General features: G+C 38.0%; 1 protein-coding gene across 2 annotated transcripts in view; it reads left to right on the top strand.

Moving 5' to 3' along the window:
* NR6A1 (nuclear receptor subfamily 6 group A member 1) overlaps positions 1 to 21,607 on the top strand; it is a 202,397-nt gene that overhangs the window by 25,341 nt on the left and 155,449 nt on the right. For both annotated transcript variants that reach the window (XM_060153299.1, XM_060153300.1), the window contains exon 2: positions 3,218 to 3,259. In XM_060153299.1, coding sequence (XP_060009282.1) covers positions 3,218 to 3,259 — 42 coding nt within the window. The remainder of the gene's footprint in view (positions 1 to 3,217; positions 3,260 to 21,607) is intronic.

Genomic DNA, 21,607 nt, shown 5'->3' on the forward strand with positions numbered 1-21,607 from the left:
AAGCTTTGCACTAAATTTCAGATTGCTTATGAGCATGCTGATTTAGTGGTATATCTATCATTTTAGGAACCAATCTGTGTCTCTTGTCTCTCCCTTTTTAAAGCAATTTAAGTCACCAGCCAAAGACTCTGGATTTCTCAGAACATTTCCTAATCTGTTTAATGTGTTGTATTTTGTGAGGCAGAAGGTTTTGGGGTTATATTTGTGTATTTATGTGCCTTAGGAGTCTGCTTTTTACTGAACAATTCTGATATCCTTTGCCTCTGTGTTGAATTGAATTGAACACACATTGGGGTTATTTCTAGCAGTGGTTTGGATTCTTCTAGCTAGGAATCATTTTGCTAGCTGGATCTGGTTGCTGAGAATCTGGGTGAGACTGTTTGAGAACGGTAGCCAGATCTAGCCATTCCATTGACTTGTCAGGAGGTAGGATTAACATTGTTCTCCATATCTCCTCAAGCCTCCTGCATTAGTGATGATCTGTAAAGCCAGAGACAACATTATTAGCCAGTGGTCTCAGGACTGGATGGAGGGACTATAGACATAGTTACTGAATTCCATAATCAGGGATCTTTGTGACCACTGGAGGAATTCGTTTTAAGGCAAATATAAAGAGTTCTTCTTTTCTCGGGGGGTAGCGTACTACATCTGGAATTATTGCATCAAGCAATTTATAGGCTCAAAATATTAAAAAAGTTCAAGAATCACAGCAAGTAATTAAACTACATTAGTGATGTTAGGGGGTTCCATTCCAGGTCTTTGAGGATGGTGTCATGAATGAGTCAATAGTTAACCCTCCTATAATCTCCTCTTTGGTACCACAGATACAGCACTAGATTGGATGGACCCTTGGGGTTAGTTGGTTAGTAATAGCTCACATATGTTGAGCTTTGACTTTGTCAAGTACTGTGTAAAGTCTTTACATGCACTATCTCATTTAATCCTTTTAACAGACCTATAAGGTAAGTGCTGTTGTTAATCCCAGTTTATAGCAGGGTTAGGGTCAATCCTACTTGGGTCATATCAACTGAAAGTGTAAAAGGGATAAGTCTCCAAAGTAAAATCAGAATGCCATTAACCAGAAGGGGGTAGTGGTTGCTAGGCAGATAAAAGCAATAGATGTCCACTTTAACTATTTTTCATAGTATTTCTTTTTTTTTAGTCACCCTGTCTTTATTTGTGTTTGATCTAGTTACTTTGAGTTCCGAATGTTGTTTTCAGAAAATGTGTTAGGCTTTGTCTTTTCTTGAGACTTCTAGTACAGCTTTTTCATTTAATGTCCAGAATCTGAGGTCCAGAATAGGGAGTGACTTGCCTAAAGTCATATGACTAAACTAAAAGTGGCTTGAACTATAACTTGCCCATTATACTATTCTGCCTTCCCATGTTTTTTGTCCTATTTTTGAGTCAATTTATGTTAAGTGAGTGCTTATTCTCAGTTTCATTTCTGGCAGGATGTTCAGTATTGGACCCATGTGTAATGAGTGATTTCCTCATTGCCTGGCATCTCTCCACAGCTTTTCTGATCCCCATGTGTTTAGGTAGAGACGGTTTAAAGTTGCTCTGAGGTGAGCCTTTTTAGGCATCTAATCCACTTTAGCAGCTTCCAAACTCTGGTTTTCCAGATCAGATTTCCTCATTCAGACATTCCACACACTTTTCAGGCTAGACTTAGATTTTCTGATCCTGTGACTTCCTTCCCCTAGACTGTGATCTAGAGGAGGGTTGTGTTTTCTGTTTAGTTCATCCTGCATTTGAGCACCTTACGTAATGTATCGGCAACTGTTTCGGGCGTAGAAGCAGCTCTGCAGATGAATATGGCACTGTCCCTACCCTTGAAGAGCTCACTGTCTAGTGGAGGAGGCAGTTATTTAAGTTGTGAATGCAGGAGAGGCCTCTTCTGTTTTCCACGTTTCATAGTTGTTATATTTGAGCTGGGTCTTGAAGGATGATGAATAGTTCTTTACCAAGAAGGACTGTGGCTTGTTTGGTGAAGGCCCAGGAGTGCAAGGACTTTAAAAGTGGTGTTTAAACAGTCTACTTGCTGTTTGAATCCTTCTTCTCCACATGACGCTCAGTTGCTCTTTTGGCTTCTGATTGCCTGGCTCTGATGACAGAAAATGTTCTTATATTCCTCTAGTCCTAGTTTTGCTCCATTGTTTTTGAATTTACCATTGAGATACTACAGTTGATATTTATTGAACATCTGCTTTGTACTAGGCTTGTGAGACATAATGGGGTTACAGCTGTGAACAAGACAGGCCAGGTCCCTTCCCCTGGGGTGGTGGAACACTGTTAGTGGAACAGTCTAATAGTGGCATGAGACATTGAGCCAATAATTCCTTGCTGATGAGTGCACAAAACATTATAGATAATTATAACAGGGGGCTTTGACCTTGTGTATGAGACAAGGATAAGGGAGGCAAGAAAAAGCTTTTCTGAGAATGAGTAGAAGGCAAACTGGAGAGAGTAAGCAGTCATTCCAGGAAAATAGAACTTTCATCACCTGTGTATATAGAACACCTACTGGGTGTTTGCCACTCACTGTGCTTGATTTTTCTCTTCAGTGTGATAGTTACACACCAATCAGAAAGATGTAGCTCAGATTTTTTGGGCCTGAAATGTGCTTTGAGAGGTATTTATTCCGACTTGAATAGCATATTTATTAATGGAAGAATTGCTCCCATTTGTGTGTATAGGTAAAATTCTTAAGCAACTGTGAAAATTTTAAGTAAAATTATCCTGTTGGATATTTTATAAGTTCATATTTTGTATATTTTGCTTCCTTTTGGAAAATAATTCATTGATAACATAGTAGAACATGACGAGTATTAAGTACATTGCAATTTTATTACGAACTTTTTACAGCTAACTTTGGCATTGCTTACTCATAATTACTTGTGCTGTTGTTTATTGAGCTCCTCTGTGCCAGGGACTGTGCTAAATAAGCATTTAATATCAGTGTCTCACTTAATCCTCATTACTATCCATGATAGGTGCTGTTACTATCTCCATTTTTTTATATAAAGATGATGAAATGGAGGCTCAAAGAAGGATGTACAGTAGCTAAATGTTATAGAGCTAGGATTCAAATCCAGATTTGACATCTGAGTCTGGATTTTTTTCCCCGCTATATGATACTTGATTTTTCATATTTGGAGGCACCTTGGAGTAATTCATGAATTGTAATCTTTTTTTCCTGTTGTTTTCTCTTTAGGTTTTTGTCAGGACGAACTGGCAGAGCTTGACCCAAGCACTAGTAAGTTCTGAATGTTCCCCAGTGTTCATGTGTAAGAAAAGTGTATGTGTGTGTACTTTGAAATGTATAACTTAAGATGACATTTATAGACCTATTGACAGATTTTTTTTTTTTTTTGCGGTACGCGGGCCTCTCACTGTCGCGGCCTCTCCCGTTGCGGAGCACAGGCTCCGGACGCGCAGGCCCAGCGGCCATGGCTCACGGGTACAGCCGTTCCGCGGCACGTGGGATCCTCCCGGACCGGGGCACGAACCCGTGTCCCCCGCATCGGCAGGCGGACTCTCAACCACTGCGCCACCAGGGAAGCCCTATTTACAGATTTTATTTCACTTTAATTTATGATTATGGGGAGGGCATTCTCTCTTTTCTAGTTATGTTTTCTTTTTCTTCTCCTAATGTTATTTGGTGGCCAGAGTCTAGCCGTTTAATAGAAAATTCTTTGCTGAAAATTTCTGTTTAATACTAGTTTCTTGTTCTCCATCATCCATGAAACCACCACCAACAAAAATTGTGCTTTCATTTATGCATACATACAACCATATACCCACAACCACTTTTTAAAATGTTGACATCATTTTGATATAATTTATTTCAAAGAAGGATTATGTAAAGGTTTAGATATTTATAGTTGATAACCTTCATACCACAGTTTAATTTCTAAAGCATCTTCAACTACATTCTTAAGTTTAAGTTATGAGAATGACCATTTCAAAGTCTAATTAAATGATGCTTTTCAGGAGTATATAAGTCTTGATCATAGATAATCATCTGTGTTTATAGTGCTCTCATAATGTGGCATACACCATTCCAGGATATGGAGAATATTCAGTGTATACATACCTTATTTTGCTATAATACCAAAAGGTCGAATGATACTTTAGATTGAGACTCCATGAGATGATTTAGATTTATTTTTTCTAGTTCTTGTACTTGTTAGGGTCATGGGGCTGGTTATTGGTCACCATTCTGCTGTTGAGGTAAGCGATAAAGTTCACCTTCTCACCATCCTGACTAATATCAGCTGTGGCCATTCTCATGTTATCCTCACACACTTTAATAGTATAAACATTCATGTTTGTTCAACTAACTTATTAATTACAAGATAAAATAAGTCTCATAATGCTTATCAAACACCAGGGAAATAGATTTGTCTTTCTACAAGTCATAAAGTTCAGAATCAGCTTTGTAGGTAATATAGGCTCAGTTTACCCCACCTTCCTACCTGACATCCCATTACCTGTGAGTGAACACACTATTTTCACTGTCTTTCTCTTAATGAATAGCCGTCATTTAGGAGGAGGAAAAGGTAAATTCTCGAGTCATGGTCCTCTCTTAGAAGCATTTTTGAACACTAGGAAGGATATTGACATGCCCTGTGGTCTTTCAGATAGAACTACACATAAAACAAGCCAGATAATTGAGAACTCAGTTTAACATTGAATGTTCTCTGCAACAGGCCCAGTTCTAGGCTCTAGGGATACACAAATAAATAAATCTGTGTCCTGCCCTAATTTATTAATAGTCTATTGGAAAATATTTCCTTGTCTGGAATTATTTCAAAATACACTTTTTTAAACCTCTAATTTAGCACATAGTATCCAAATTTATTCTTTTTTTCTGCACTTAGTAGCAATTGAAAATACTCATGCCCATCTTCTAGGAAAGGCACTTGATATTCTTATGAAGATTATTATTGGATTATTGTTCTTTCTGGGCCAAGTAATTCTAACTCATTTAACATTTCTGCATAGACTCTCTAGCTAGATATTGTGCTTTATATACCTCTCCATTCCATGAGAATGAACAGATATTGAATCATAATTTTATATATCAGTATAGAATGGGAATTACCTAAAAAAATCATTTTTCTTTTAAAAATCCTACTTAGCTTATGTGGCCAATATTTTCAATAGTCCCCATGTTATTTTTGTGAAGTTAGTATTTTTGGTCTTTCTCTTTGAAGAAATACATAAAGATCTGACATTATAATAATGAATGGGAAGAAACAAAAGTTTATCATCTGGTCTGAGTCAATCTTGGGGTTCAATTGAGCATGCTCAGTCCTACCAAGTCATAGCACACCTCAAGATTGAAATGGGCTGTACACATGTGTTGTGTAAAGTTGGTTATGGTTGTTGATACTACAAATTCCATGGCTTCTGATTGGGAAGGAATAACATCTGTGTTAATATTTCACAACTTCTGCACATTAGATGGAGAATAATAGGGTTTTCTTTGTGATGCATCTTTGGAATTTAGAGGCTCCAATGTCTCCCTTACCCCCCAAATTCCTGATAAGGAAGGCCTACTCATACTTGCTTATTTTGGACCAGGAAATACCATTGTTGCTGATTTCCCATTTTGCTTGGCAGTGGTTGTAGACAGCAAATTTGGGACAACATGTTGGAACTGGATGAGGAAAGGCTGACTTTGTAAAATTTGTATAGCCTTTTTTTTTCCCCTACATTTTTTGTGATAGACCATATGGGTAGCATGCTTAGAATATGGGCAGCTACTCACACTCTGGCTGCCTTCCTATGATTCCTGGGCTTCCTGGAGTCCAATGTTACAGCACAGGTTCAGGCTAAGTTCATTTCTACAAGAAGCATCTCTGTACCCTGCCTATTAGCATAAGGGACAAGGGCAGTCAAAGGTCAAGAGAAGTTCAAAACAGCATAACCTTTCTGTGCTTCTGTTTCCAAATAACCCCAGTCTGCCCTGCTCCCCAAGTATTTTCCTCAGCCATCGTGCTAACCGTGTAGTTGTAAAACTCAAGAGAACAAGGACTGACTTGATGTAAGGGAAGTTAGAGAATAGAAGTCATTGTTTCTTAAAACAGGAAAAATAATTGATTTATGTTTGGGGACCAATTAGGCTATAAAACAAGAACAGTAAAGGGACCTATGACTTCAGGACAGTTACTTGCTCTGATTTCTGTCCCACAGACAAGGGGCTCCCCAATAAAGGCTGTCGGCTATCAAGACTAAATTATTAATTCCTTTCATGCCTCTCAGGGCTTGTAAACAGCACATAATACAGGAAAACAATTGATACTGTTCAGTTATTGGCCAGATAGAGGGTCAAAGGGTAAATAGTTGGATTAGCAACAGCTGTTCTTCCTCCCTAGTCAGACTTTTGTCCCTTATTCTATTTCAGCAAAACCATTCCTGGGTTCTTGGCCTCTAAATAGTTTAATCCATTTCTCTTCTTGTAAAATAATCCTACAAATAATTAGAGAATAAACACTGACCGAAATTGAAAATACTCGTATTTTAATTCAGTTTCCAAATTTGAAGATGAGCATTCTTTTTGGTATGTGCTGACTATGTTGTTTCGTGTTCAAAGGGTATTATGCCAAGGAAAGTAACTACTTGAAGTTTAGACAGGTTAGAAGCTTTTTAGCTGTTTATACCAACTGCTTGAGGATTTTCATGCAGCTTGATTAAAAGAAAAAAATTGCCTTTGTTTAAACTGATGGTAGGATAATGCGTGTTCATTGTGGAAAACACTAAAAGAAAACTGTAAACACCCCTAATCCCACCACCTGGAAATAACCATTGTTTCTTATTTGAGAATATGTCCTTCCAGTTTGTGTCTGAGCTTATTTTTTACGTGGTTAGAAATCATATATACAATTTGTATGCTGTTTATTGCTCCCCCACTCAACATTACATTGGGAACACTGTCCCAAGTCATGAAACAGTTTTCATAAATATTTTTAATGGCAAGATAATATTTCATTGTAAGTGAATAAGTTTACCATGGTTTATTTAACCATTTACCTATTGTTGGGCATTTAGGTTGTTTGCAGTTTTTTCTACATTATAAATAGTGCCACAGTGAACATAGTTTTTTTTTTTTTTTTTTGCGATACGCGGGCCTCTCACTGCTGTGGCCTCTCCTGTTGCGGAGCACAGGCTCCAGACGCGCAGGCTTAGCGGCCATGGCTCACAGGCCCAGCCGCTCCGCAGCATGTGGGATCTTCCCGGATCGGGGCACGAACCCGTGTCCCCTGCATCGGCAGGCGGACCCTCAACCCTGCGCCAACCAGGGAAGCCCGTGAACATAGTTTTATATAAATTTTTTGTCTGCATTTCAAGTGAGCCCTTTAGCTTTTTATATAAGCCAAAACTCTTCTGAATTAAGAGCATGGACTCTGGCTCAAGATTGCTTGAGTTCAGCTTGGCTTCAGTATTTACTAGCTCTGTAATCTTGGCTAAGTTATTTAACCTCTCTGTGCCTTAGTATTCTCATCTGTTAAATGGGGACAATAAAAAAGTACTTCTACTTCACAAGACTATTGTGGAGATTAAAGGAAGTAATATATGCATTTGGAATAATGCTTGGCAAATGGTAAACACTATTAAGTGTATGCTGTTCTAGGCTATGTAGCATAATGTTGAAATTCTCAGTCTTTCTGTACCTAACGACTGTTGTAACCACTTTATTCAATTAAACTATCCTCTGTTGCCTAATGACACAAAGATAAATCATTCCAGATGTTAGCAGGTGTAAGTTACTGCTTCAAGTAAATAGTTCCCTCAAAGGAGTGGAGCTCACGTACTGCTGGCCAAGACTGTTCTTACCATCTGGTTGACTGTTAGGGTGTTTTGGGCCCCTTCGCCCAACCAGCAGCAGGTAACCAAAATGAGCATCTGCCAACCCATTTATTTAACCTCTTAGGAAACTAAAGGAGTTAACCCTCTGCTTATTTAAAATAAATACTCAGATTATGCACTTTCTCTTTGGTCAGTAGCAAGGTCTTAGAGAGAGCATGCTGAGGAAGAAATTTGTGTAATTAAAGACGTGCCATTACCATTTAATTTAATTTATTTATAAATCCTATGATACTTTTTAAAAATTATTTTTTTTGGCTGCGTTGGGTCTTTGTTGCTGCGTGTGGGCTTTCTCTAGCTGCAGCGGGTAGGGGCTACTCTTCGTTGCAGTGCACGGGCTTCTCATTGCAGTGGCTTCTCTTGTTGCAGAGCGTGGACTCTAGGTGCACGGGCTTCAGTAGTTATGGCTCGCGGGCTTCAGTAGTTGTGGCTCATGGGCTCTAGAGTGCAGACTCGGTAGTTGTGGCACACAGGCTTAGTTGCTTTTCGGCATGTGGGATCTTCCCGGACCAGGGCTTGAACCCATTTCCCCGGAATTGGCAGGCGGATTCTCAACTACTGCGCCACCAGGGAAGTCCCTACCATTTTTAAAAGACTGCATACTTGGGATTCTTGCTGACTCAGACTTATATATATATACACACACACACACACACACACACACACACACACACACACACACACACACGTACATACATACATACATACATACACATATGTATATATTTTCCCCTACTGAGCAAAGACCTGGATAAATGAGCATTTTAGAAGAGACTTGAAAGTTAAATTAATCTTTGCCCTCTGTTGCCATACTGATAGATGCCCACCAGGCAGAGATCCATGAGTGATGTGGGATGAACAGGCAATTTAAAAAACAGCTTCAGAATAAGACAGCCTAACATCACTAGTTTGCTCTGGCTTTGCATTCATCTGTCAAGTGTTTTGGGATCCCAAGGAGACTTTTTGTGGATCCTTCAAGCTATAAAAGAGAAATGTACATCTCAGCTAGAGTTACCCATAGGTTCATTCCAAAATTCCAACATTCTGTACCATGTCCTATGGGTCTATTCCTAGTTGTCAAACTATATGTCACAATTTTTTTTTTTTTTTTGGTACGTGGGCCTCTCACTGTTGTGGCCTCTCCCATTGTGGAGCACAGGCTCCGGACGTGCAGGCTCAGCGGCCATGGCTCACGGGCCCAGCCGCTCCGCGGCATGTGGGATCTTCCCGGACTGGGGCACGAACCCGCGTCCCCTGCATCTGCAGGCGGACTCTCAACCACTGCGCCACCAGGGAAGCCCTATATGTCACAATTTTTAATCTCAGAAAACAGTTTATATAAACCCAAGTGTGGTCTGCAGATAATGAACTTAAGGTTGAGTGTTAGAGATCAAAGAAAATTAACATTTATTGAGTATTCCTTATGTGCTAGGTACTTTGAACATATTCAGTGGGAGTGAGAAGGGTTGGTTATAGCGTATAAAATATCTAAACTTAAGTTTGACTTTGTAATACCTAGTCCACTGTTTCCTTCCCTCCCCATTTCTCTTTTTCCCTTTGATGTGTGTGCCAAGCCTAAGACTCAGTTCCTGCCCTCAAGGGACTCTGGTTTAGTCAGGAACGACAGACACAAAATTTGATGATATGTGGCTTTTACTACATAATAGTAGTTAGTAATAATAATGACTAATATTTATTACACATTAAATGCTTCATGTGCATTTTTCATTAAGCACTCATAAAGCCTGTTTGAAAAGATACTATTCCTATCCTAACAGATGAGACTGCTAAGGCCTGGAGAGGTTAAATGACTCATCCCAGAGTACACAGTGGAGAAACATCTGGGACTTCAGAGCTGCTGTTTTAATGAATCTTCTATCCTGTTTCTAGCTCTCTTGACTGTGACAAGTCTCAGATGCTAATGGAAGAGTTTAAGGCAGTATAAGGATTTATAACATATATAACGGGGCCTTTTATGTACAGAATGAAGACTATTTTCTAAGTGTCATTTGGGCTCTTTTGCATATATTAGAGTTATTTTGGATGTAAAGTAGAGTAATTCACTGTGGAATAGGTTCCCAAAGAGATTTCCTCTGAGGTTCAGGATTATTCCACTATGTATTATCAAACAGATTCTTTCCTGAAACAAATGAAGATAAGTTCCCTTGGTTTTCCCCTTTATGCCACCTTTCCTTCACAACATTCTGTTTGTGATATTGGTATTTCACATTCATAACAGTTCCAAGAGCCTTGCTTCCAAAGCTTCAGCTGAATCTGCTAGATCACTGCAAGATCACGTCGCCTGAATGTGGCCTTTTGCTGGGGAGTTCCTTTCTGATAAGAATTCTTTTGAACAGGGTGGGGGTGGGATGAGATCCAGAGTTTAGGCTGAGCTTCATCCCCTTGACCTTTGCCCCTATTTCAGAGTTTATACTGACTTGATAGAGACTCCCTATGGAGCCAAGAGTTTAGGACTTGTTTACAATTGATGAAAAGATAGTTGCATTCAAAGGCTCTTGTTGGATCCTTGGATAGTCATGGATCTCTGCCATTATCTATGGTGGGTTCAGGGAATGCTTGAACATCTGGGTCTGGAGATATGTAATGGATGACTAAGAAGGAATGAGAAGAAACTCTGAAATTAGATAGGTTGCTGAAATTATTTCTGTGGGAGCAGTATTGCAGTAATATTTTGAGAGCAGAGAAGGATTCCTATAAACCTGTGCTTTATTTAATTTTTTTAAAAAAGCTGAAAGTGGTTGTTTAAATTCAGCATATGATAACAAAGGGGGATGTGTGGGAATTCTGTTCTTTTTCTGATGTCTCACCAAGAAGAAGATTTGCTGTGTTAGGCAAATGTATTAGGTAGTGGAGGGAAACCCTGGATTATTAAAGCCACCCTCTTCAGAGTTATACATAATTTTACAAATTGGTGTTTTCTCTCAAAATCTTGGGGTTCTTTAAGTATGTTGAGGAGACTATAGCAATTCAGTCCCAAGTGAGTCTTCATAAGCCTTTTCTGGGCATACAAGTCAGTTAAGACTCTTAGCTTCTGTATTTGAAGTTACATATCTTTTTTTTGTTGGTCCAGTATTTGTTGTTGTAGATTTGAATCTGAAAGAAAAGATAAGCATCTTTCTTTGAAGGGTGCTGACAGTATGAACCAAAATTGAATAGATATATCCTCTGTTGGTAAGCATAGGAAAAGATAAACTGCATGAATAATAAGATTCACAGTGAAAATAGTGTTATATCATTTTCACTGTAGCACAAAATTCCATGTGCTAAATGTAGTCTGGCTTATAGATGTGTTTTGTTTGACTAACTGGATGTTTAAATAAAAGCATGTTAGTTGTCAACATTTAAAACTTGCAAGAGTTTCATAAAAATTTCCATTTCTGGCCTTGATAAATTGGATGGTCCAGCACTGGGCCTGGATTTCTGTTGATACATGGCATCTGTTGGCTGGAACAGAGTAGTGGCTGCCCTCTTTATTTTTATTTTTTTTTAACATCTTTATTGGGGTATAATTGCTTTACAATGGTGTTAGTTTCTGCTTTATAACAAAGTGAATCAGTTATACATATACATATGTTCCCATCTCTTCCCTCTTGCGTCTCCCTCCCTCCCACCCTCCCTATCCCACCCTTCCAGGCGGTCACAAAGCACTGAGCCGATATCCCTGTGCCATGCGGCTGCTTCCCACTAGCTATCTACCTTACGTTTGGTAGTGTATATATGTCCATGCCTCTCTCTCGCCCTGTCACAGCTCACCCTTCCCCCTCCCCATATCCTCAAGCCCGTTCCCTAGTAGGTCTGTGTCTTTATTCCTGTCTTACCCCTAGGTTCTTCATGACATTGTTTTTTCTTAAATTCCATATATATGTGTTAGCATACGGTATTTGTCTTTCTCTTTCTGACTTACTTCACTCTGTATGACAGACTCTAGGTCTATCCACCTCCTTACAAATAGCTCAATTTCGTTTCTTTTTATGGCTGAGTAATATTCCATTGTATATATGTGTGGCTGCCCTCTTTAAATGAGCATGCACACTCAGGTTTGTCACAAACCCACATGGCTTCCTTCATCCATTTATGTTTCCTTCCAGTCTTCTCTAGGCATTTGAGTTTGCAGTTCCTACATTAAAAAATGATAATTAACAGTGCAGATGAAGGTGTGGGAAAATGGGAAGTCTGTGAGTATAATCTAACAATATCTGTCAACACTAAAAATGTTCGGGTTTATTCTTGCAGATTTAGCAGTTTAAAATTAAAAATTTTTAAATTTAAATTTGCAGATTTAGCAGTTAGTACATCTGGGTATTTATCCTATAAGAAATGAAAGGTGTGCAAAATGTATATTCTCAGATACTCTTTTCAGCATTTATAATAGCAAAAAAGGAACAGCTCAAAAGTTTAATAGGGGACTAAAATGGTTTGTAGTTATCCATATAATGGAATACTATAGAATCATTAAGGAGAAGGTAAATTTTAGTCTGGAAGAAGATACACTGAACAGTTAGCAGTGATATCTTTGGGCAGGTGGTATCACAGAGTAACTCACTATTTCTGTTTTAATTTTTATAAATTAATTTATTGGCCACACTGCAGCTTGTGGGATCTTAGTTCCCTGACCACGGACTGAACCTGGGCCCCCGGCAGTGGAGGTACAGAGTCCTAACTACTGGACTACCAGGTTTTACCCCTTAATTTTTTTTAACAAGGCTCTTGTATTAAGAAATGAGATATATATTTTTTAAAAAATCTGTGGCTCTCATTTCAGCTGCCAAGCTTCCAAGCTATTCTGTCAAATTGAGTCACCCAGGCTACAGCTTCCCATTTAGATGATAGATTTTACATTCACAATTCTCTTACCTTGAAATTGCTCTGAGGAATAGGAACCTGTATCCTCAAGTATCAGGAACCATCTTGAAGCCAAAAAAGAGGATAAAAGCTTAGAGCAGCATTTTCAGGCTTCTGCTTGCAGCCCTGCCTCCATTCACTAATCAAGCTATCAGAATTGGCCTCCTTTTTACCCTGCTATCAAGAATGTAGGGAGCCTTAAGTAAGCTTCTCGTATGAATTGTGCTGTCCTGGCAGTTGCAGGTCATGTTGCTGAAAGTGACCCTAATGGACACGGTGTGGTGCAGTGGAAAGAACATGAGAGTTTGCATCTTGGCTTTTGCCAGTCCTTGCTAAGTGACCATAGGCAACCTGTGAAGGTCAGTTTCTTCATCCATAAAACAGTAATAATCTCTATGAGGGGTTGTTTTTAAAAATAAGTTAGATAGTATATGTGAATTGCCAAGTATTTAGCTGCTCTAGCTGTTACTGCATGTTTCTTCGTTGCTGAAATAGATGATGAAGGGTTTCTAACTTTTTGGGCTAATATTTAATGAGCATTTACTGTATGCTAATGGAGCCAAAAAAAAATGGTATGATTTACGTACAGTGAAACACATAGATATTAAGTGTAACGTTCAAGCAGTTTTCACAAATGCATGTACCCTTGTAATTCATGTTTCATCAAGATACAGAACAGTGCCATCCCTTCAGAAAATTCCCTTATGCTTTTTCTCAGTTGATCCCACTATTCTGCCCCAAGAAGCAATAACTTCGGATTTCTGTCATGATAGATTAGTTTGTTCTGACATGTCTTATAGATGGAATCATACAACAGGTGCTTTATTGTGTCTAGTGTTTTTCAGCATAATGTTTGAGACTCATCCATGTTGTTGCAGGTGTTAGTAATTCATTTCTTTTTATTACTGAGTAGTATTCAATTGACTGTATCATAGTTGATCTATTCATCTGTTGATACCCGGGCTATTTCTAGTTTTGTACTATTATGATAAAGCAGCTATGAAAATTCTTGTACAAGGTTTTTGTGGATATATTTTAATGTCTCTGAACGTATCTAGGAATTGTTGGGTCAGATGGTAGATGTATGTTAAACTTTTTATGAAATTGCCAGTTTTCCAAATGGTACATTTTACAATTCCAGTAGTATGATTTCTAATAGTTCGACATCCTTGTAAGTGTTTGGTGTTGTCAATTTTTAAATTTTAGTTATTCTAGTGCGCAGGTAATGGGACCGATGTGGTTTTAATTTGCATTTCCCTGATGACTATTTATATTGATTATCTTTTCATACCCTTATTGGCCATTCATAGTTTGTCTTTTAGAAGTGTCTATTCAAAGTCTTTTGATAATTAAAAAAAATCGTGTTCTTTGTCCTATTATTGAGTTGTGGGTATTTTTTATTATGATACAAGTCCTTCATCACATATGTATGTTGTGAATATTTTCTCCCCACCTGTGGCTTTGTCTTCTACTTTATTGACATGATTTTTTGATTAACAGAAGTTTTACATTTTTATGAAGTTCTATTTATTAATTTTTTCTTTTATGATTAATTCTTTCCGTATCCTCCCTAAGAAATCTTGGCCTAACCTGAGGTTGCAAAGGTATTATTCTATGTTTTCTACTAGAAACTTTATGGTTTAGCTTTATTCAAGTTAATTTTTTTTGTATGGTGTAAGATAGGAATCAAAGTCTTTTTATATGAATATTTATTTGTTTCAGCACTATTTGTTGACAAGACTTTCCTCATTAAATTTTCGATGCACTTGCTGAAAAATAATTTGATCTTATATGTATGATCTACTTGTAGACTCTGTTTTCTTCCATTAACCTACTTATGTGTTCACTAATAGCACAATGTTTTGAATATAGTAAATCTTGAAATCGGATGGTGTTAGTTCTTCAACTCCATTCTTCCTTTTCAAAGTTGTTTTAGCTGTTTTGGCTATTCTAGGGTTTTGTTTGGTTTTGTTTTAATTTCGTTTTACATTTTAGAATCAGCTCATCCAAAAAAAAAAAATTTTTTTTTTTTAAGTGAAAGCCTGCTGGGATTTGATTGGATTTCATTGATTTTATCAATTTGGGTAGAGTTGTCATTTTAGAATTGAGTCTTCTAATCTATGAATGCAGTATATTTTCCCACTTATTTAGAACTTTATTTTTTCTCCGTGATGTTTTTGAAATATTAGTGTTGAGATCTTGTGCAGCTTTCTTTAAATTTATCCTTACGTAGTCTGTTTTTTTAATGCTGTAGTAAATGGTATTATTTTAAAATTTTATTTTCCAATTGTTTGTTGCTAGTATATAGAAATGCCGTTGATTTTTGTATATTGTGATTGTATTATACGACATTGTTACATTTGTTTACTAGTTCTAGTAACTTTTAAAAATAAATTCTTTGGGACTTTTTATGTGTACCGCTATGAATAAAGACAATTTTACTTCTTCCTTTTTAATGTTTATGACTTTTAGTTTTCTTACCTTATGGCATTGGCTAAGATTTGCAGTCCAACAGTAGATAAAAATGTTGAGGATGACATTCTTTTTTTTTTTAATTTTTAAAATTTATTATTTATAAGTTTATTTTTTAAATTTATTTAATTTTGGCTGTGTTGGGTCTTTGTTGCTGTGCGCGGTCTTTCTCTAGTTGTGGCGAGCAGGGGTACTCTTTGTTGCGGTGTGCAGGCTTCTCATTGCGGTGGCTTCTCTTGTTGCGGAGCACGGGCTCTAGGCACGCGGGCCTCAGTAGTCGTGGCACGTGGGCTCAGTAGTTGTGGCTCACGGGCTCTAGAGTGCAGGCTCAGTAGTTGTGGCGCACGGGCTTAGTTGCTCTGCAACATGTGGGATCTTCCCGGACCAGGGCTCAAACCCGTGTCCCCTGCATTGGCAGGCAGATTCTTAGCCACTGCGCCGCCAGGGAAGCCCAAGGATGACATTCTTGTTTTTGATCTTAGAGGGAAAGAGTTCAATATTTCACTATCAAGTGTATGATGTTAGCTATAGTTTTTTTCTTACTATTTATTTTAAAAAATTGTGGTGAAATATACAGACCAAAACATTTATTATCTTAACCATTTTTAAGTGTACGGTTTAGTGCCGTTAAGTACCACACTAGTATTGTTATGAAACCATCACCACCATCCATCCATAGAACTCTTCATATCTTGCAAAAATGAACCTGTAACCATTAACAGTATTTCCCCATTCTCCAGACTCCGGCACCCACCATTCTACTTTCTGTCTCTATGAATTTGGCTAATCTAGGTATCTCATATAAGTGGAGTCATGCTGTATTTGTCCCTTTGTGGCTGACTTCTTTCACTTAGCATACTGTTTTCAAGGTTGATCCATGTTGTAGCGTGTCACAATTTCCTTCCTTTTTGAGACAGACTAATATTCCATTGTTTGTTATATACCACATTTTGTCTATCCATACATCTGTTGATGGATACTTTGGTTGCTTATAGCTTTTAGCTATTGTGAACGTTGTGAATAATGCTGCTATGAATATTGAGTGTACAAATAGTTTTTCAAGTCCCTATTTTCAGTTCTTTTGGGTATATAGCCAGAACTGGAATTGCTGGATCATATGGTAATTCTATTTTTAATTTTTTGAGGAACCACCATACTGTTTTCCACAGTGACTGTATCATTTTACAGTCCCATGCAGCAGTGTACAGGGGTTCTGATTTTTCTGCATCCTCCTATTTTCTGTGTTTTTGATAGTATCACACACACCCAGTAGTATCTCACTGTGGTTTTGATTTGTATTTTCCTAATGATTAATGCTGTTGAACCTATTTTCATGTACTTATTGGCCATTTGTATATCATCTTTGGAGAAGTACCTATTTAAGTCTTTTGTCCATCTTTTAATCAGGTTTTTTTTGGTTGTTATTTTGTTTCTTTAGTTCTAAGATTTCTTTATATATTATGGATATTACCCCTTATCAGAGATATGATTTGCAAATATTTTCTCCCAATTTATGGTTGCCTTTTCACTGTTGTGTCCTTTCATATACAGATGTTTTAAATTTTGATATAGTACAGTTTACTTATTTTTTCTTTTGTTGTCTGTGCCTTTGGTGTCATAGCCAAGAAATCATTGCCAAATCCAATGCCAGGAAGCTTTTCCCCCTTTGTTTTCCTCTAAAAGTTTTATGTCTTATATTTAGGTCTTTGATCTATTTTGAGTTATTTTTTGTATAGTATGGTATAAGATGACATTCACATGCATCCTTCTGCATGTGGATATTCACTTTTGCCATCACTGTTTGTTGAAAATATGGTCCTTTCCTCATTGAATAGTCTTGGCAACCTTATTGACAGTCATTGACCATATAGGTGAGGGCTTATTTCAGGGCTTGCTGTTCTGTTTCTTTTGTCTATATGTCTGTCTTTATGCCACATTGTTGTTTTTGTTTTGTTTTAAGTTATGTATGTTTCAAAAACTGTAGATTTTAAAAAATATTTATTTATTTATTTATTTGGTTGCACTGGGTCTTAGGTGTGGCAGGTGGGCTCCTTAGTTGCGGCATGTGAACTCTTAGTTGCAGCATGCATGTGGGATTTAGTTCCCTGCCCAGGGATCGAAACTGGGCCCTCTGCATTGGGAACGTGGAGTCTTGGTAATTCAACTTGGTAGTATTTATTGTAGATTTTTGTGATTTTGTTCAAAAGAGTCAAAGCCTATATCCTTAACCTCAGTGTCACACGTTTGCTTTTATTTGTGTGAGTTTTTATTAGTTTTTTGTGTAGTCTTATACCAACTATCTGGTTTTCTAGATAGGTTTAGGCACTCTCCTGCTTCAAATTTGAAGTCTCCATCTAGTGGTCTCTTCTGAGAGCACAGTGGTGAGAAGCTGTGATGATGTATTGGCATTTATTCCCACTTAGTCCACTAGGTGGCAACAGGCCCTAACTGAAGAGCCAAGAGCAAGGAATCAGACCGAAAAACGGAAAACAATGCTTGTAAAACTCATAATTAAACGGAACAGAAAACCAAGATTTTCTGAAAAGTAATACTGCTAGCCCTCAAGATATGAGAGATGGAGTGAGCCTTTAGCTCATTCTAAGAGCATGTTTGGAAACTCTAATTAATATTATATGGGAATCCATTCTGCTGCCTTCCTTCCATTGCCTCTCATACTTCAAAATCTTGGCTTATTCAGTGGCTATCCAGTTGCTTTTTTTTTTTTTTTTTTGAATATTGGGGGATGGAGGGGAAAGGTGATAGAGCTGACCGTTAATGCAAAGAGATCTGAGTTTGGGGAGTCGGGGCAAGAAGGATGTGCTTTTATATCCAAGAGCTGACAATCTACTTCCAGGGAGACTGCAAAAAGAGGCATTAATAGCTCCCTGTTGTCCCTTGGGTCTGAGACTTCTTTCCTTGGGCGTGAAGAAGAGTTTTTATGAATGTTATAGTCGAAGGTGTGGGTTTCCCTTATAAAAATGGAAATTGAGAGAACAGAAATTTTCCTGAATGAGGATTTGTTTAAGGTAGTAGTGAAGGAAGAAGGTCGTTTAAGGGGATGTAAGATTCTAAGAAGCCATGAGTAGAATTCTCAGGCTGTGAAAATTAAAAGATGATGGGTGGGGTGAGTTTCTAATGCTCCCTGAAGTAGTTAAGAAGAGAAAAGGTTTGGGAGGACAACTAGGCTGGAAGCAGAGTGACCTGGCAGCCTGTTGCAGCTTGCTTGATTATGGCAATGGATGCCAACTTTTTTGACCTCAGTGACTTAAGTAGGTTAGAAACACAGCTCACTTAGGCAGGACCCCATTATCTACTTAACCTTCCTTTTCCTGCTTTCCAGTTGAAAATTCATTGACAATGGACTATGACGTGCAAATAAATTTGGAGGGAGGATGATAAATGTGCATTAGCAATTGAGGTCTGGTTCATATTTGAAACATGGCATATACATGTCAAAGTCTAATTACAGTACTAGAAAATTTTAAAATAAGGATACTGTTGGTGTACTATCATACACAGCATGTATCAAACTAATTTGAAAACGATGCTGAATGAGCCATAAGATTAAAAAGCAAGAATAACAGTAATTGAAAACTACCACTAATTCCCTCAACAATGATAATGGAGTTCAGAGAACTGCAAGATTTCCAGTTGATTTTCTGTGTGTGTTTGCAGTAGGATCTTTGCACCATTGCCATCCATTTTGTGGCAGCCAGGCTTATTAGTAGAATGCTAAAGAGTCTCTTGTTACTTTTAGTTTATAAACACCAAATTTTATTGACAGTCCATTAACAAGTTACTTATAGCCTTTATTCATAAGTAGAAATGAACTGAACATCAGTCGCTCATAAGATGGATGAAAGTTGGATTAATATACCATGAGGATCCTTTAAATTCATACCTTGAGAATCATGGGGCTAAAAGGTTGGGAAGGAGGAGGAGAAGGTAGAAAACAGCCACAGGCTAGCTAGAAGAAGGCTCAGTGCAATGGGCCTTTGGAGCTAGGTGTGAAATAGAAAAAATATATGTCTTCTGTGACTTAAAGCAAAATCTCACCATTGTGTGTGAATGTGTGTCTTCACTATGTATGCGCAGATGTTTATGATAATGGCTCCAATACTGTTGATAGAATTACTACTCATGTGATCAGTCTTATTGACAGAATTATTTGTTACGTGAGTCTAACAACAAATGAGTCTTCTAGGAATTGTTTTTCCTTATGTTGAAGGGTAATCAAGAAGGAAGTAAAATCCTTTATGTAATGATTTTGTGCTGGGATTTTTGTTGATGTTTTTTGGTGTGTGCATTATTTAGCATCTCAGCTGTCCAGAAATTTTTCAACATAACTAAGATGCAATAAAAGCCAGGCCCTAAACATCATTTTCATCAAGATAATCTTAATTGTGAAATCTAATGTCTGTCCCTTTGTTTCTCTCTGTCTCTCTCTCTCTTTGTGAGAGGTTTGTTAGACAAAAACTTAAAATTAAAATACCTTAGTCACCCTTTCCTAATAGTCATGATAATTTTGACCCTTAATTATCTTTTACCAAAAATATATTCTCTTAAGTTTTATAAGTTAAGTCTGACCAGTCAGTTTCAACCTCTGACCTTTGTTTTCTCTTTTGAAATACCTTGGATAAAAATATCACCGAGCAAACAAACCTCAAAAGCAACATTGGTAAATTAGTGGAAATGATCCTACAAATGCAGATGAAAGATAACAGGGTAATTTGAAAAGCTTCAAAAGTACAGTGGGGCTAGAAACAAGTTTGGAAGAAATAGATGTTGATTGAGAGTTGATACGGCTGCTCACATGTTAGTGATGTAGTGCTGTCATGTAAAAAGATTGCTGCCCGGCAGGAATTACTCTTGATTAGTTTTCTTGATATACTTGGTGCCATTTAGATCCTAAATATTAGTGATATGATTTTTACCTATTGTTCAGTATGTACAAGTTTAATCAAGCTATTATAGAAAAGAGCTACCTTTAGTGGGGCTTGCCATGTGTCAGATGCCGTGCTAAGCACTTTATTCTCACCTTATATGATCCCCATCACAACTCTATGTAGTAGGTGGTAGTTCCCAGATGAGAAACTAAGGCTAAAAGGTTAAGACCACACTGCCTTTCATTCCCCTGTTCATCATAGCCAAAGAAAACTTTAGAGCTTTGAGAATATGATCTAGTCTTAGAGGTTTGTAAAGAAACTTGGCATAGTCAGAAAAACATGAGTTGAACACAGGGAGCTGTATTACGGCGAAGTAACACACGAAAGTGTGTGAACAGTGCTGGTGCCTGGGAAATATAGACTGGTAGCAAGGGAGGAAAACCAGAGGTGTTGACTTAAGTAGTTAAATTGTAAGAAAGACACTCTCCTTAAGCTAGTTTAAAATGGGGACATTGGTGGAAAATACAGGGTTTCTCTTGGGGCCCAAGGAGGGAGCATTCAGTTGGATTTCATGAAGGAGCAAGACCAGGATTTCTTTCCCATCTCTCTGTGGAGGCTTATCTCTGCTTCTCTGGTGCTTCTGTTTCATATTTCTCTTCTTGTTCAGACTGATACTCTTTGCTTCTGTGTCCATGATGGAAGATGGCTGCCCCTGATTTGCCCTGCCTTGTCATGTCTTTCCAGCAGCCATGCTCAACACAGACTAACTGAAGCATTTGTGTTCAAATCTTAAATACTCAGGAAAGAGGATAAACCCAGCTTGGTGTCCAGATATCCATTTACCTGGGGCTATGGCCACTGACTATCCAGTAGAAGCTGCAGGTGCATTCTAAGGAGAATATTAATAGAGCAGACAAATTTTCTGGTATGATAGTTTCAGTCAGGAAACAGGTAGCATGGAGATTGTAGAAACTCCCCATTAAGTCCGGTATTTGAGGGATAGTGCAAAGGTAGGGCAAATTCAGGGGCATGGTTGATTAGGAATTATTTGCTAGCCCTGGGGTGGGAAAGGATGGGGATCTGGCAACTGCAGTGAAAATCCAGGCATTAGGTAATGCTTGAAGTTTGGCAAGTAGAAAAGATACTTTCAAACCACTCAGTTATTGGCTGGGAGTTATAAGCGAGCTGATGGCTTAATTGAAGTGGCCAGGGCCGCTTGTAGCCCTCAGTGTACTTCACTGCATAACACCTATTTGAGTACCTACCTGGTGACAAGATCTGAGGCTGTCCAGGTACTCTCGCCCTAGCCATGATTGGCTCTGGGGCTGGTTCAGATTGTATACACACACAGAAGATACTAGTGACTCCAACAGTTAGGGCTTTTGGTAGTGGAAACTGAAGATAAATCTTTGATATTCAAGTTTTTGTATTGTTGCCTTTGGGATTTGAAAATCATTCCAATATTCCAGAGTGAATTTATTCCTCTGCCTTCCTCAGGAAGTTTTTCCTCC

This window comes from Lagenorhynchus albirostris, chromosome 7 (assembly GCF_949774975.1).
Source record: "Lagenorhynchus albirostris chromosome 7, mLagAlb1.1, whole genome shotgun sequence".
In the NCBI taxonomy this organism is placed as follows: domain Eukaryota; kingdom Metazoa; phylum Chordata; class Mammalia; order Artiodactyla; family Delphinidae; genus Lagenorhynchus; species Lagenorhynchus albirostris.